The sequence below is a fragment of the Rhodamnia argentea genome, chromosome 9 (genome assembly GCF_020921035.1).
Source record: "Rhodamnia argentea isolate NSW1041297 chromosome 9, ASM2092103v1, whole genome shotgun sequence".
Classification (NCBI taxonomy): Eukaryota; Viridiplantae; Streptophyta; class Magnoliopsida; order Myrtales; family Myrtaceae; genus Rhodamnia; species Rhodamnia argentea.
This window is the reverse complement of record NC_063158.1, coordinates 24390431-24408633: the sequence shown is the minus strand read 5'-3', so window position 1 is coordinate 24408633 and position 18203 is coordinate 24390431. Positions and strand designations below refer to the sequence as shown.

Genomic DNA, 18203 nt, shown 5'->3' with positions numbered 1-18203 from the left:
TTTCCCGATTTGTTTTGTGAACTTTCATCTATTTTAGCGACATAAAAAATTCATAGTAATATCGGTCTTTCCCAAAGTTTTAAATCTTAATTTAACGAGAGGTCGTGGGTTTTTACCTGTATAAATTAAGACATTCATGTTAAGACATAGATATTTCCTAATGGTTAGCAATCACGAAAAGACGGAATGAATGAAATTTCGAGCTATATGTATATTAAAAGAAAGGAGTAAATAGTAAACAGTTCATACCAAAAAATAAAATAAAAATAAAACAGTCAAAAAAGTGAAAACGTAAAAAGATTGGCAGCACGTTAATATGAAATTTGAGGAATTGCCTGAAAGTTTCGGGGACTAGGCCATATTATAGTAAGTTGTACCGTCCAAGAACGTGTCTCATACCGCATTCCTGTCCGGCATTTTCTCAAATACCTTACGAGCTGAAACCGAACCCGTACTACCCTTTGTCAACATGTGAACGAAGCTTTTGATAATAAACCCGAAAACCGTATCAACAATCGATGCATTCTCCGGAGCCGAACGAGCTCGGATTACCGCTTAGAAACAATAATTACCAGGCAGAAAAAAATAATCATCTTCAAGCATATGAACGAAAGTATCAACCGCTTAGTCCGATGCAAAATGCTTTCGTCAAAGGCCGTCGTATCGGTGACAACATCCTTTTGGCACAGGAGCTGTTTAGTGGCTTCCATCACGACCCTTACTTGCCAAAATGTGCTATTAAGGTGGATTTCAGGAAAGCCTATGACACCGTCGATTGGGAATTCCTCCGACTAGTCTTGCACGCTTTTGGGTTCCCGGTTGGCTTTATCAACCTTATTATGACTTGTGTCACGACTCCTAAGTTTTCCATCTCCATCAACGGAGAGCTTCATGGATTTTTCGCTAGTGGTAGAGGACTGCGCCAAGGGGACCCAATGTCGGCTTACTTGTTCACACTTGTAATGGAGATCTTCACTGGAATTATCAACCTCCAAACTCGACAGCCCGACTTCAAGTTCTATTGGAGATGTAAAGCCACTCGGCTTTCCCACCTCTTCTTCGCAGATGATGTACTTATCTTCACCGAAGCTAATAGTAACTCGGTTGCTCTTATTAAAGCAGGACTGGATAGGTTTTCCAATTGGTCCGGACTTAGACCGAACATGAGTAAAAGTGAACTCTTCTGCTCGGGTGGCTCACCCCAACTTCGGCACCACCTACTTTCTCCGATGGGTTTTCGGGAAGGAGTTTTGCCCATCCGTTATTTGGGAGTTCCACTCATATCCAGCCGACTTAGCAAAGGAGATTGCATTTCTCTGGTTAATATTATCACAGCTAGAGCTCGTTCGTGGACGCAGCGATTCCTCTCCTTTGCGGGACGTCTCTTGCTAGTAAAGACTATACTTCATGCGACCCAGGTTTTTTGGGCTAGTGTCTTTATTCTTCCAAAGTCTGTTTTGCTTCGTATTGAGCAAATTCTAAGGCAATTCCTCCGGAAAGGCCCGGACCTAGGCACCGGAGGGGTGAAGGTGTCATGGGATAAGGCGTGTTTACCTAAAGAGGAGGGAGGCCTTGGCATCCGGAGGCTCTCGGATTGTAACAAAGCGGCAATGCTTAAACATATATGGATCCTTTTCACGGATAAAGAATCCATTTGGTGTAAGTGGATACACTCGAACTTCCTCAAGTATAAGAGCTTTTGGGTTGCTACGAGACCGACTCTTTGCTCTTGGTCTTGGAAAAAGATCCTCGATCTTAGAAAGGATAGTGAGCATCTCTTCCGCTGGCGGGTTGGCAGTGGTAATATATCGTTCTGGTTTGATTCATGGCATACGAAGGGTCCTTTATACAAATTGTTCTCCGACCTGGATATATATCGGTCCGGTATATCCCGAAAGGCCACGGTTCGGGATTTCCTAACTACAACTCACTTCCCCTCGAGGGTGAACACCGTCATGGGAGCTTGGTCCGACCCTATGCCGTCCATCACCCCCGAGAGCCAACAGGATACCCTAATCCGGCTCGGACATTCCTCCGGTGTCTTCTCCTCGGCTTCGGCTTGGGATCTTTTTCGGCGCAAGGGACAGGTCGTTCAATGGCACTCGTTCATATGGGATCGTCATCTTGCCCCGCGGTATTCCTTCATTCTATGGCTTATTACCCTTAACGGACTACCCACCCAGGTCATCCTCCTTGCCTATCATCGTATTGCGGAAGGTCTATGTGGTTTTTGTAATTATCGCCCTGACTCTATTGACCATTTATTTTTTGGTTGTAGTATTACAAATGCCCTTGCTCTATTTTGGTCGGCTAAGTGCAACTTTGCTTGGCATAATGCTTCTTGGCAAGACAACCTTAGGTGGGTGATGAAGCACTTTCGGGGCCACCTCTTTTATCAATGCATTGCAAGATTCTCATTTGGCGCTCTTTGCCACGTGATGCGGACGGAACGGAATCACATCCTATTCCGCAACAAGCAACTTAATTTGACCGCCATCAAGGAATGTCTTCAAAAGGTGGTCAAGGATAAGGCTACCACCTTCAGGCGTGTTGACGACATCCCCGTAAATCGAAGAATACAGATTTCTTGGGGCATCTCCTCCGCGATTTTTGATTGATTTTTGGGAAGTTTTGTCCTTCCTATTATCATTTTGGACCATGGTGCTTGGTCTTTATCTTATACGACTACTTGCGTCACTCTTGTACAGGTTCTTGTATAGTCCCCACAGTTTGGTCTTGGTTGTTGGCCTCTCTGTGGCTCTTGTATAGTTAGATTTTTCTACCCGAGCTGCCCTTACGCTTTTAGCGACACTCCGGTGGTGTGCGGCGGAGGTTTTGTTTTGTAATCTGCGCTTTACTCAATATATATCTTACCTTTACCAAAAAAAAAAAAAAAGAAGAAAGTATCAACCGCTTCAAATTCCACTTATTGTGAGGAGGATAGAGAAGCGGAGGACGTCGGAATGGGACACATCATGGGGACATGAGGTCAAGGTGGGAGATTGCTCTGCGGAGGTGGCCGCCGTCGGGGTGGGTGATCGGGTAGGTGGCGGCCCGAGGGCCGAGGGTGAGAGGTTTTGGCGGGAAGGAGAGAGCTTCATATCCAGAGCACTCACGAAATAAGAAGTGTAAATGGATAGCCATGAGGCAATTCTTCTACAAAACAGAGGAATTAACAAACGCTGAAATCATCTAGGTTCACCAATTACATGTCAATTATGCTTCTGATGCAACTATGTCCATTTTGCGTTTCATTCACACATGAAGAAAATAAAATTAAACGCTGCATAATTCCGTAATTTCATTGTTATTTCGAAATTGGTACTCTTCAAAAGTTATTGGAGCACTTGACGGGATTGAGAATGATTCAAGTCTTATTCCAAAGTCAACATCGTCAACTGGCTTCTCGGACGGATACAAAAGCGGTTTCGGAGGCCGTCGCAATTTATCAAAATCTCCTTCAAGCATGTCTAGGACTCAGCTCATTAATCGCCAATCATCAGGCATTGACCGTATGCACCAAAAAGCAACTATGACGATTTTTCTAGTTATCTCTTTTTCCTCTTCTACTTCTCCATTTCAACTTCATTTGCTTTGCTGAGTTGATCATAAACCCATAGAGGGAAATAAGTTTGGCTTGAATGCTTCATATTTGCATTTACATTCCTCCGCCTACCGGCCATTTCCATAAGCAACATCCTAAAACTAAAAACATCAGCTTTATGAGAGACGCCACCAATGTCCCCGTAGAATAGCTCAGGAGCCATATATCCCAAGGTTCCTCTTGCAGTTATCAACGATACTATGTTGTGGTTTGCGGGATAAAGTCTTGCAAGCCCGAAGTCATAAACTTTCGGAGTGAAATTTTGATCCAAAAGAATATTGTGAGGCTTGATGTCAAAATGTAGAATTTACATCTCACATCCCCGATATAAATATTCTATTCCCTCGGCCACACCAAGAGAGATCTCGTATATTTTCTTATGATCAAGAAATCTACCATCATCTCTAGAGAAAATGTGCTTATACAAATATCCATTTGGCATGAAATCATGGACAAGACCTTGTTTGGAATCATCAAAACAATTGCCAACAAGTTGCACGACATTGACGTGGTGGATCCTTCCAATGGTGGGCACTTCGCTTATAAAGTCTTGGCCATTTGATTTTGGTTTGTTCAAAATCTTAGCCGCAATTTCGTTGCCACTTCTAAGTGGTCCTCTATACACAGAACCATATCCCCCTTTCTCTAATTTGTGTTTGATTTTTTTTGTGATTATCCTGATGTCCGAGTAAGAGTACCTTATAGATAGAAAGTTGTTATGAGCTTGAAGAAATTCTTCGACGCTGGCATCCATTGCTCGGTGCCTTCTCCTCCACTTACAGATTAGAAACATCAACAAATGGAGCTCCAACTATGAATTTTGCGGCGATGAGGTGAGCTGCGGAGAAAATTGTCCAAAGATTAGCATAATCTTTTCTTAGGTCTTTCTATTGATGTGAAAACTTCAAGCGGAAAAGAATTATCCATACCAAAAATAAAGAGGATATTTGCAATTGTTTTTAATGCGACATATGTAGTGATACCCACTACAAGTCTATCTGCAGAAAAACAGGAAAATTCATTAAAAATTTTCGAATAATGAACGACAAATCAATGAATAATAATTGAAACCAACAAAGGAAGGAATATAAATCGGATTAACTACGAAAATAGGTACCAATAAACAAGGCGAAGCAATAATATAAGAAAAAGGAAATGAACAAATAATGAATTCATATGCATATAGATCTAATAGGTTATTTAGGGACATCTCTTCTCAATATATACCACTTTGATAGAAAAGCATTTCAATGTTAACAAATCATTATGCTATTGAAAGTATGAAAAAATCCACATTTGTTTGAGGCCAAAAGAGAAATGGAAAAACAATTGCGAGATAACCAATTAAAAGATTAAATGCACGAAATTGCATTTCGTCTTTTAAAAGTTGGCCTAATTGCCAAATTTGAACTTTATATAGAAGATCATCAAAATTTTTACTTTTAAACAAAAGCTGTGCCAATGAATTAGGATTTATTTTTTTAACTGAAAAATAGATTGTAAAATGAAATTCCTAATTTATTTATTTTTTTCACAGTAACCAAGTATGATAAATAGTTATAACTCACTATTCACAAATATATGTTTTTTGTGATATAATTCCTTGATGGGCCTTCTTAGTCTTGAACTACACTGGGACGTTACATCAAGGCCTACTCTGGCTCCACGAGGCAGGAAGTGACTGCTTCCTCCTCAGCCTGACGCACATACTTTGAAGCCCGAGCCATTTGCCTTCTTGGTCAGGGACAAAAGTGGGCCGAAACATTGCCCTCTTCGGAAATTCATTAAGACCCAATCTGATTAAACTTCAAACTTTTAACACATGTTCACATGACCCATTAATGTTTAAATAATCCACCGGCATAGGTGCTTTTCTTCTAGTATTAAAGGCTCTTTATTTTGGATGCATGTATGATAACTGGGCTCTGAGAGAGTGGGGCCTCCGATCATCAAATAAAATGTGAATAACCCGTTCTCATCTCTTTGAAACGACGGGTCTTCCGGTTCCTAAAAGTACAAGTCAAACAATGGGTCGATGACCTATTTTCACACATCTATCGACAAATTCTGACTTGAGTGTATCGGCCATGAGTTATATGTAAATAAACATCATCCGAACTAATAATATAATATGAGTTTCATCGTAGAAATATGATCAATAATTCACGTGAACATTGTCTATATTTAAATATTCGCAATATCTTTTAAGAAGACCTTTTGCGATAGTTACCGAGACATATAAGAAAGAAAAGTTTAATGGAAAGATACTCACAACCGTTGTAGTAGTCGCACCCCTTCCCCCCATATTTGAAACCCAAGAAGCAAAACGAAAAGTATGCCGAGAATGGAAACGTATCTTCCCCATAGGAGAGATTGAATCCCTCGGCCATCATATTGTGGCGGCCCTTGTCTGGTGTGCTCACATTATTTTGATTCCCTTCCCAACTCCGGAAGTCCGATGCCCACACCGTCATGGTTATGGTGCAAGTATCCTTGATATCCCCTACCGTTAGACCGGACCCATGTTGTACAGCACACGAGTACTCCTTCATTTGGGAAAAATTAGGTGGAGGGTCGGTAGAGTATGCTCCATCGATACATGGTTTTGTATCGACATATGCAGCAGAAGTAACGGGTTGTGAGCACTTCACGACGGCCGCCGAAGACTCGTAAGGAGGATACTGTGGAGGGGAGGAGCCTCTTAAGTGGGAGCGTGCTGATGGGTAATGAGGGAGGAATGAGCAATTGCCCTCTTGCAGTCCATCATCGGCCACCTTGATGTTACCGTAAAGGCCCATTGCGGAATCGAAATTGTAATTGATCAACTTCACATAATATCGGCCGGGATACAAATACAGAACGGTGTGATTATCTTTGCAAGCTAGCTCATACTTCGAGCGGCCACAACCTTTCGAGTCGCCTTTCAATCGAAAATGTAGCGTATGTTATGAACGTCACCACAAGAGAAAACCATATATACACAAGGGATTCTTCTTCGCATTACAACTCGTCCCTAACAGTCGAATACAAGTTGTGAGCAAAAATACTCGGTACAAAACCATGGATCCGAGAGAATCAATTATCTCTCCACAGTTTCATGAAATAATGGAAGTTATAGCTTGGTTATTGTCGTGGAGACCAACACAGGGATTGGATTATATGATAAAAAAATATCAGTTGGGTTTGCATCTGTCATTGAAATGTCTAAGTCAATCAGCAAAATAAAGTCAAGATAAGAAAAGTATTTTGGGTTGACCAACAGAAGGTTCCGTCAGCGGAAATTATCCAGAGATTGTCATAGACGAAGTCAAGCTAACATAAAACGTGTGAATTTGAACTCTCTTGCCCTAAATTGAATCATAATCCTTTTAAGCGAGGCATCTGTGATGTAATTTATGTCAAGGCCAATATATTTTCAGTGCTATATTATGAAGATCGAAAATGAGAACATATAATGACATCGATGATAATTAAATTTGTTCACCTAGTTTTCAAGTAACGATTTTATTTGAGTCGTAACTTCTTTGCATTAAGTAAACCGGCAAAATGATATGGAGGTCAAACCTATTATTTTCACGCGAACAAGTCTCCATACTAAGCATTTCTATTTGTTCTCGGTACTATACCTCCCACATATTACGGAGTTTAAAAGCTATTTATCTCTGTATCAACTATTCAATATTAATCTTGTTTAACCTATCTGTTATTCATCATTTTTCTCTATCAATAAGCATCTTAATAACTTAATACACTGACATTGTAAATTAGTTCTAACATGACTATATTAGTAATAGTAACTCATATTCCCCACTCAGATCCACCATCATGATATCTACTTTCGGGTCAATTCCAACTTGCCCTCAACATTATGGTTGTCTCAGTAAATGCCTTGTTATTTCTTTGCTCAGTCAGCGCCGTGCACTTTGATTTTTTTGACTCAGTCCGACCCAAAATTCTTCGCGTGCTCAATTTCCGTTCGTTGGGCAAAATTGTCGGCTTACATTGTGTTTTCTCTTGGGAAAGTTGTCTAAAGTGTTATAAATTTATCTTACGATGACCAATTCAATCCTAAAATTTTCAATTTGGCCAATTTATATCTTGCGGCCAATTTTGATCGAAAATCAATCATGTAGGCGCCGACTATTCTGCATGACACAACCGGTGCTGACGTGGAAGATATACACTTTTTGTCACGTAATAGAGAGAAATGTGCCACGTCAACGTTTTCCGTTAAAAAAATTGACGGTGTTAACGAAAAGACTTCATTTTATCAATTTGTCAAGTTTTAGGACTTGATTGCACTTTTTGCTAGTTTCGGGACCTAATTGCATTTTTGTGATAGGTTTTAGGACAGATCTCTTTTAAGAAGGATCAAATCGTGAATCTACTTGCTTTTCTAAAACACGCACTTCACAAATTTCCCTTCACTTTTAAGTATTATTGCTATTCATCTTTTTATTTTTACATTAGCTATTAGTATTTGAAATCAGATTGTGGCTATAAAAAAGTAACGCTCTCAAGTCCAATCTGCAAAAGGCTATAAAGTCTAACATTTGAACTTCATCACAGAATTTCTACGACACTTGTTAAACAACTAATAATTAGAAAAAAAAATTGCAATTTCGAAATGCATTACGGTGTTATGTAAAAGTCTTCTAAATAGAAGTTATTCCATATAAAATATGCTTAATCCAATATTTCGAATGCACTCGTTAACAAGACTCTTCGTATAAAAAAAAAAAAAAAGCTTGATTCCTGAATTGGCGCACGAAATTCTGGACATTATCAATTTCCTAAACGGAAGATATTATGGTAAATGAACCTAAATTATCATGAACCCCAACTTGCCTCTTCCACTCAGCCGACGACCATTTACATCGTATCTTGTTGTCCTCTCTCTTTTCAACTGATATGACAGGAAATTAGAGCAAAGAAAGCAACAGCACTGGGAAAATTTCACGACCGAAGACTTTGACTGAACAAAACCTCTGCAAAAGCAAAAGGACGGAAGCGAATGAGAGGACGAGAGATGTTCAACTGTCATGACTGGAAAATAGAGAGGGAAGAAAGCAAGAGCGCCATGGAATTTAGCGAGCAAAGACTTTTGACTGGACAGAAATCTCTATAAAAGCAAAGCAGACAAGGGAGTGAAAGGGCGACAGCAAAGATGACACGGACGGCTTCTTCTTCTGCTTCCTCTCCCTCTTCTCCTTCGTTGTTCCTTTCATGTTATTCCGTCGCAAGATTTTGTAGCATTCTCTTGCTTGCGATAATCCTGCAAGTCACATCGTGCAAAATCAACGCCGGTCAAGGTGCTTGCTCTTTGCATCTTAATCCTCTCCGAAATCGAAGATTTAACTAAGCACCTTAGATTGGGCATCTCTCTCATTTATTGATGACTGTCGTTTTTATCGGTACACAAGATATTATTCAACAAATCAATGTGAGATGATTGGCTCTTTTTGATGAAGCATTTACCATATTGCGTGTTGTTTTACCAACGTCAAAGACCAAAAAAAAATTTCCCCCAATCTTAGATATGTTTACCACCTCGGAGAATAGTGTCTTGGGTTACTATAGATGTGCATGGCAAACCACAAGCAGCGATGTATTGTTAAATCTTTTGCCGTCCTTACCTTGATCATGCTTCAAGAGGAACTACTAGGAAGTAGTGGGTTAAGACATGCACGAAAAAGGGTGTTGAAAAGTGGAGATGTTCTTACAAGAGACGGTCATAAAACTGGCACTAAATAGGAGTTCAAAAATCAAATCCGTCAAAATAATCTGCACAAACCAAAATTGCATCGGGGCCTTAGCACATTAACATTACCCCATGGGATTTTTCTTTTGTAATTTATCCTAATATTTATTTTCCAAATTAAAAAATATGGACGCTATATTCGGTGCCCGGTATTGCTAGCATTACCCAATTTTCGTGACCAAAGATTTTTGAGCTGATATATTTATATGTATGCACACACGTACATACATTTCTGAACTGATACTTCCTATTTGGCTTTCAATCCATGGTCATCAACATGAGGTTTACAGCAGGTAATTGTTTGTTTGAATTCTACAAGAGATGTAGCAGGATCGTTGACTTCTTTCCAATTTTTCTATTTTTTTAATTAATTAATTTTAGCAGGTGGAGCTGGTGGAGGCGACCCACATAAGAACCCAGGATGTTAGTGGTTATCGTTTGTTGTGGGAGATCCTCAGGGTTTGCTTCAATGTATCGCTACTTCTATATGGCAAGTCAGAATAATTTACTGGTTAAGCTTATCGTTTTATTTCGGTTTGCATTCAGATTTTTACTGTATGTGCAATTTGCTATTTTTGCATTCAGATTTTTACTGCATGAACCGATTGTCTTATACAAATGAACGTGATCTTGCAAAATGAATATGAACACAATGAAGCTATTGAATGGAACATCGAGAAGTTTGGAATAAACGCGCAAACAAAGAACGGAGAGACAACTTATTGAAATGCAAATTCTTTTGCTACGGTGTGTTTACAACTCTGAACTTCATAGCCTTTTTTAGTGGCCGAGTCGTAAACAACTTAATACAAAAGTCTAACAACATTCAATGAAGAGAGACATGAAAGTCATACAACAATGAAAACACGCAAATAAAAATTCAAATAAAACAAATGCCATGATTGCATTTGAAAGACAATCGTGGACTTCTTTTTCTTCATTCCTCTTCAATAGCTCTCTTTCATTGAATGCAGTAGTTCATCTTATCTTCATTCCTATCGCATGCTGTCATTTAATGAGGTTTTCTCATAGACTTCTCCATTCTTGAGTTCATGCAGCCCACAATAAATCTCGTCTGTTAGATTTCCTTTTTGTCTTCACGGAAGGTATTGTCAGCACGGCAATCAATTTTATTAATATTTTAACAGAAATCCAGTACTGCCCTTTTCGTAGAGAAGAACTAAAATCGAATGCATACGTGTTTCAATGTGTGTAATTCTAAATTTTTTGAAGCACTCGTGTTGATGGATTAACACCCTTTAATCTTAGTACTATCACTCAAATCTAGGGGACTCACATTGAGGAAATGCCAATTTAGTATATTCTTTTCTTAAATTCTATGACGGCATTTCTTTTTTCCTTTCCTTTTCTGTTGGATTTCGATGCTAATTGCGGTATCACTTTTTGATTACTTTTTTTGGAATGAAGAACCATTCTCACTTAACGTTTTATGAGCGAGAATAACCAAATGCTGGCCATTTATCTTGAAATTACGTTTTCATGGAATCCATTTGGAGTTTTCCATGAAATAAATACAATGATTTAACATTAATATCTCGTGTTTTGAAATTTGAAGTCTATCCTTGAAGGAATTGACCCCAGTGAATGCAAACTAGGAGAATGAGGTATAAGCATGAAAATAACTACCAGATGACAAATTAATGAGATTTCGCATGGCATGACGAGTCTTTCTTCCTTTTGATTGAAATAACATCATCTGAAGTAAATGATGATAGATTCAGTATTGGCAATAGATATCAAAGTTAGAATACCTTTAGGATATGTTCACTAGAAATTCTAAAAATTGTCACAAAAGTACAATTAAGTTCTACAAACTTATCAAATTGGTTCAATCGAGTCCTTCAGTTAACACCATCAATTTGTCTAATGGAAAATGCTGACTTGGAGTTTCTAAATTAATTTCTTATTTTACTTGGCATTTTTTCTTATTCTATTGTCCGAAATTTTATTTCAATTAAAAACTAAAAAAAGCTAAAAAAATTATTTGAAAACAAGAAAAAAATGGAAAAAAAAAAATGGGCGGGGCCTCGTTGCTGCCCATCGTCGGATGGACCGACGGGGGTCGCCAGCCCCAAGTGGGCCGGTGAGATTTGCTAGGCACGAGCGAAGCGTCGCCTAGACCTGGGTTGAAGAAGCCCAAACCTGGGTTGAAGAAACCCGGACTTGGGTGATGCCGGCGACCTTGCTAGGTTAGGGTTCGCCCAAATCGGCTCCCGCCGGAGGCCAACGAGGCTTCGCTAGGGGCTAATTCTTCCGGAAGTGCTCGTGGACGTTGCTATTCCTTTTTTTAAAGTGCTTCATGGCTCCTACCAAACAAGCACTTGGTTATGGAGGAAGCTTTTCTGGTCTGAGTTAACAAAAGCAACATATGAATATCAAACGGCAAGAACACTTTATCAATCGAAACCAACCTAGATCTAGGTAAGGCTTCACCTTGTTGGGAAAATGTTAGATAATATAAAATTAACAATCGTAGGAAATGTGTTGGAAAAGACAATAAAAGTATGATCAATTGTCCGAGGCGTGCAAGCACCGACCTTAAGGATAATTCAGTCCCTCGGAGTACGAAACTTGGTGCGTAAGGCTTCTAGCGGCTATCCTCCCAAAATACAACAAACCTTCTTTTATATTCCACGCTGAATATTAGAAGGAACAGGAACAACATTATATGTATAACCCAACAAAGAAAAAGAAAGAAAGAAACCTTGTAATGCGGAGAGATTGCTTCTGAATTATGGTATGCAACTCTTGTATTCAAACAATAGAGCCACTAAGAAAACCGTTCCAAAATCATCAGTAAATTATTAGAAAAGTAACCATTAGAAACCGTTACAAGACCTTTAGTAAACTAACCGTCAGAAAAATTGTATACTATCGTTGAAAATAATGATTGCCGTCATAATTTTATCAAAAACATTGTAAAATAATATTTCAATACTATTGAAATATTCAACAATCCCCCACATATTTCAAAAATTTTTGAAAAATCAAAAAAGAATAATGTTGGGTTATTGGAGCGTAATGTATCGGAACTGGTGCTGATTAGGCTATGAACAAGCCATAGAAAGAATAAAACATAATTCACGAAATCATTGGTGAAGTTTCAAACTTCTATGAACCAACAATTCCTTTTTGTGAATTATGATTTTCACCAATCACATTACAATCCCACAAGATTTGCTGCTCAACGCAGTTTTGCGCTAATAGGCCATACATGTGCTTGGTTTATTCATAAGTGTTCTAGAGATTTTCACCAAAAAATCTCATAGGAGCGGCCCCACTCCACAATTTTATAGGTGATTCCATCAAGTATATCCTGCAGCTTGATACACCACTAATAATAGCTATGGAATTAAGAGCTTAGCTCAACCTCTTTTTCCTTGCAGCTTTGCACTATTCTCACCTTGTGAAGGACAAAATTTTTAATAATGCCTCACTATATCAACTCATGACTTGTTATTACCCATATGAACCTAATTCATAGGATCGCCAATCACATAGGTTGGGTTACCATCACTGTTGATTTTCTTCAACTGGCTTGTCCCATTCCCCTCGATGTATAGTTAGAGGATTGGCCAAATTCACTTCTGACTTTACATAATCGATTAACATAATTCCATCTTTAAGTAGCTATTTTACCACATCATATCTTAACCGGGCATGCCACTTTGCAATAGTTATTGCCTTGACAATCACAATGCAGACACATAAGGTGTCAGTTTCATTCACAAATGAACATATGCTAATAAATTTCTTAATTACTCAGCCTTATTTACAAATCTGAGTTTGAGAAACATTTTCCCTTTCCCAAAAAGCTAAGCAATTTTCGAATCACCAAGATAAATATTTTATCTTGCTTCCCCCACTAAAGCGTAAGAGGATAAAGCATTATGTATTTACATATATGCTTGATAGTACCTAAGTCTACCACCCATTCACATTGCCACAATATTAGCATGGAAAATGATCGCAACAATTACGTCATCGGATCATCTGCTTCAACCAAGTCCACTTTTGGTTTAACAAGATTATCATTTCCCCCACAATTGTTTTGGTTGATTTCCAAACTACAGTACTCCACCAAGGTGAACATACATCCATTGTCGAATTTTGTCTCATTCGAATCTATACTTTCGTGACCACAAGAAGTTCAAAGCAACCCCTGGACATAATATGTTGTACGAGAAATGTCATAACTAGCAACATAGTCCATCAATTTGTCCACAATCATGTTGCCAACCGTCAACATTGCCATGAATAATGGCTAAAATTGTTCCACCTTTAATGGACACGGATGCAACTAAGCACACACTATCAACCACTTATGTTTAAAAGAATTTCTCAAAGACTAGAGAACTGTAAAGCACAGAGGAGAATTTCGGAAATAGAATAACAAGACTAATTAAAGCTTATAATTCCAACTTCCAAAAAGGAGTATCTTTGGAAATACAAATCTGTACCTATAGCACGCAATGCAATGCCATGTAATTCTCCAACTATTCCATTCTCCCACTCACATTTTGTTACATCAAATTCAAGATCATTGGCAATAGACTAGATCCAATCTCGAACCTAAAAGCCAAATGATTCACTCATTCCTCGCCATCCACTTGCTCACGGACTTACTAAAATTCATCCGATTACTTAGCAAAGAATTAACATCATTTTGTATCATATTATATCACAAAGACATGTAAACTTGTATGATCAAAATGATATCAAATTCAAACTAAATCATGGTCAAATTAGTGAAGTAATATTATTACCAGACTATGTATGTGTAATTCCAATACATTTCAGCACGATAACATGTATTAATCAAAATAAAGAGTATGACACTCATATGAAAGAATACTAGCATATAATTGCATTCAAAAGCTTTAGGCCAAGTTCTAAAATGCATAGAATAAGAGTACTAGACACAAATATGAATCGAGATCTATCAAGCGAATTACCAGCACACATGCAAATTTTTGGCATAAAGAACAATCAAGCTTGAGAGCTCTCAGTTTCACGTGAAAATGGAATACCAGGCTCCAACGGTGGTAAAAGCAGAGCGGCAATTTCAGCGGGGGAATCCATAAGCCATTTATTTGTTAAGATTTGTATCAACACCACAACTCAATCTACCCACAAAGGACCACAAGCAAGGACCAACTTCACGGACGATTGATGGTGCTTTAGACTGGTCTCAATGGCCAATGCCTCTATGAAAAAAAAAATGTAAATACAAACACCTAATGTTACCAAAAATCAAAAGAATGAAATATTGGACTTAGCTTATTCATAGGAGGCGGAATCCTCTAAACAAGATGAGTGCATTTCTAGAATCTTCTTCCATGGTAGAATCAAATTGGCTACCTCAAATTCTATTAAGCAAGCCCTCAGAATCCATCACCTACACGCTTTTGGTCAGCTTCACCTCCACCTCGCATGGACTGATGTTCAGGCTCACCGCATTGCTTCTCCAATTGCAATGTCACCAAATCACATCGAAGCTCACGTCGTTATGCACCTTAAGTATTATCCTTAAGATTTTTGGAAAAATATTAGATAATATAAAAATAACAATCGTAGGAAATGTGTTGGAAAAGACAAGAAAAGTAAGATCAATTATCTGAGGTGTGCAAGCACTGTCCTTAAGGATAATTCGGCCCCTCAGAGTACGAAACTCGATGCATAAGGCCTCTAGTGGCTATCCTCCTAAGATACAACAGACCGTCTTCTATATTCCGCACTAAATATTAGAAGGAATATGAACAATGTTATGTGTATAACCCAGCAAAGAAAAGGAAAGAAAGAAAGCTTGTAATGCGGAGAGATCGCTTTTGAATTATGGTTTACAACTCTTATATTCAAACAATAGAGCTGTTAAGAAATAGCCGAGAAAATCGTTACAAAACCGTTAGTAAATGATTAGAAAGCTAACTATTAGAAACCATTATAAAACCTTTAGTAAACTAACCGTTAGAAAAACTGTTATACGGCCGTTGAAAATAATGATTGCCGTCATAATTTTATCAAAAACATTGCAAAATACTATTTCAAAACTATTGAAATATCTAACAAGCCCACGCCTAGCGAGCCTCACCGGCCCCTCCAACGATGGGCAGTGGCGGCGAGCGGATCTCATCGGAGAGGCCCTAGGCATTCTTCCCCCTTTTTTTTCTTGTTTTCAAATAAATTTTTAGCTTTTTTCAATTTTCAATTTAATTTAAATAATATTTTGAAAAATAGAATAATTAAAATGCCATGTAGGATAAGAAAAACAAATTAAAAATGCCACATCAGCATTTTCCATTATACAAATTGACGGTGTTAACAGAAGACTCGATTGGACCAATTTAACTAGTTTTAGAACTTGATTGTACTTTTTTCAAGTTTTAGGACTCAATTGCACTTTCACGACAAGTTTTAAGATTTTTAGTGAACATATCCCAAAACCTTTCATAGGTTACCATCATTAGCGATGTTTGCAAAAGTGGTATCTACTTTTCGTGAAAGGAACCCACCATTGCAATCCTCCAACAGTATCCTGGCAATGAAGATGTACTATGAAGTGTACATACACCATTCATTTTGTAATCTAAACAATGATTTGATCTAAATGATAGCCGTAACATCTCGGCTACCATGGATTTGGATCAGCACAACCACTATCAGTTGCAGACCACGATGACATCATCTTGCTATTAGATTGGTCCAGTGTGCTGGTAGATTGATCTAAGTTCATAACACAAGGTGGCTATTTGTACTTCTTACTAGGAAAGAAGAATGAAGGTCATTGAGACACTGGGTCTATAATAGAATTGATGTTTAACATGAGAATAACTGAATCCATGGGAGGTCAGTCTTCTGTATCGTCTTGCACAGAGAGCATGCCAATGTGCATGCATCAGATCACTTTGTTCAAGGAGTAAGCATTGTAAGAGTTTCCTTTATTGTGGTCTAAATTAATGAATATTGTGATTATTAATTGGTCTAATAAAGTAAAGAGATAAGAATTTTTTAGAGATAAGGTTTCTTAATTAATCCAATATGGGACTAGATAGTGTGGGCCGAGTTAAACCTTATCCGTAATAAGAGGGTCAGGTTACAAACTCTATAAATAGAGCTCAAGTCTCTCTTCTAACCCTAATGCACAAATCACCTCACATAAAGAGTCGTTAAAACCCACTGATTCAGGGAGTTATAGAGGAGAAGCTCTTGAGCATCGGTTCATCGTAATTCCGCATCAAGAACGATGGATCCCAAACAATGTACGTAAATTCCTTTACTTAGTTTTGGTGATTTGCGATAATGATTATGGTGATATTGAGCCACTGCTTAAGGATTTAATTGCAGCTAACAAGCATTACTTAAAGCAAGCTGCACGAGCTAAAGAAGAAATTTTAAAAATATATTCTTAGTCGAACGGCTTGTTGAGAAGGGAAAATATCCGGTGCTTGAAAGTTTAAGAAAATTTAAGTTGAGTAAGCTGCATGAGCTAAAGAGTGTATAGAGAGTATGATGTTGATGCAGTGAGGGCCACGGTCTTCAGGGAATGGTGGGAGTGCACATTTTTCAGTTTGTCTCGCAAGATGGATGCGAGATTGATGGATTGATGATGTCGCCTGACTGAAGCAAGAAATGAAAGATGGACAAATCTTATCATCATTGAAGATTTCTTTCTCTCAGGGCAAAATGAAAATGGAAAAATGGACTATGAAAGATATTAATTTAAATCTTACTAATTTGTTTATGATGATAACTTTTGTATGGCTGTAGTGAGATCACCCATCAATGGCACATTCCAATCGCATCTGAACACTCTAGCATCATATAGTATTGGTGTGCTTAGCCTACCCTTAGAAAGATCCTCATTTTGGGGCACTCCTCCACTTCAATATAAGCCAAGAATGGAAACCTCAAGCTGCAACTTGTGGTGGAGGAAAAGCATTCTAGGCTTGGCAAATTTTGGAGTGTCAACCATGTAAGCTTCCCAAGAGATATCACTTTTCATTCTCTGTTCTTATCCTTTGCCGCTATTTCTTTCGTTTTTTCACATTCTATTATAGTCATCCTAATGAGATGCACCAAATCTGTGACCATTGCAACGGGAAAAATACACTAGAAGTACCATAACTTGTGTACGGCGTTCACTTGAGTGCCATAACTTTCAAAACGTTCACTTAAGTGCCATAACTTTCAAAAATCGTTCACTTGAGTGCTACGTCGGAGCAAAATCGTTCACTTGAGTGCTATAATAACTTTTCCGGCGTGCCACGTCAGTTTTTTGGCATGTCACGTCATCTTTTCGGTGTCTACAGTAACTTTTCCGGCGTCTACAGTACTTTTATGGTTGCCACGTCAGCTTTTCCGGCTGCCACGTCAACATGGCACTCAAGTGAACGTTTTTTAAAAGTTATGGCACTTAAGTGAACGTTTTGAAAGTTATGGAACTCAAGTGAACGCCGTACAAAAGTTATGGCACTTCTAGTGTATTTTTTCCCCGTTGCAACTATTACTAGATGTACTAATCCAGAGGAATTCTTCACCACTAGCTTCGTCAAATTCTGGAAGGATATCATGGCTGGAAATAATGTCATTAAGCCGGGATAATCCCATACCTCAAATGTTTTGATGCTCTGAAGAATTTTTTACACTAAATAGTCTTATCTCCATACACACTTTAGCTTGTGTAGATTGGTTGTTCCAGTGCTTCCAAACCTAAAAGATTAGCTAGTATTAGTAATTTTTGTTCAAATTATTGTTGTGCTACTATCAACAGTGATGTTAGCCAAAACAAGAGGTGCCGTATTAAGATACTTACATAGC

General features: G+C 38.3%; 1 protein-coding gene and 1 long non-coding RNA gene across 2 annotated transcripts; one reads left to right on the top strand and one right to left on the bottom strand.

Moving 5' to 3' along the window:
• The first annotated feature begins 632 nt into the window (after window positions 1–632).
• Window positions 633–2618, top strand: LOC125316483. The gene has a single exon (XM_048284826.1). It carries the CDS (start codon window positions 633–635, stop codon window positions 2616–2618), a length of 1986 nt encoding a protein of 661 aa, XP_048140783.1.
• A 487-nt stretch (window positions 2619–3105) lies between these two features.
• On the bottom strand, window positions 3106–4793 carry LOC125316568. Its single transcript, XR_007199694.1, has 2 exons — window positions 4534–4793; window positions 3106–4442 (listed from the first exon to the last, which is right to left on the bottom strand). It is a non-coding gene; the product is annotated as an uncharacterized LOC125316568 (long non-coding RNA).
• Between the last annotated feature and the right edge of the window lie 13410 nt (window positions 4794–18203).

Bases quoted from the DNA above. Each gene is read 5' to 3' on its own strand.
- LOC125316483 (XM_048284826.1), top strand. From the start codon at position 633: ATGCAAAATGCTTTCGTCAAAGGCCGTCGTATCGGTGACAACATCCTT.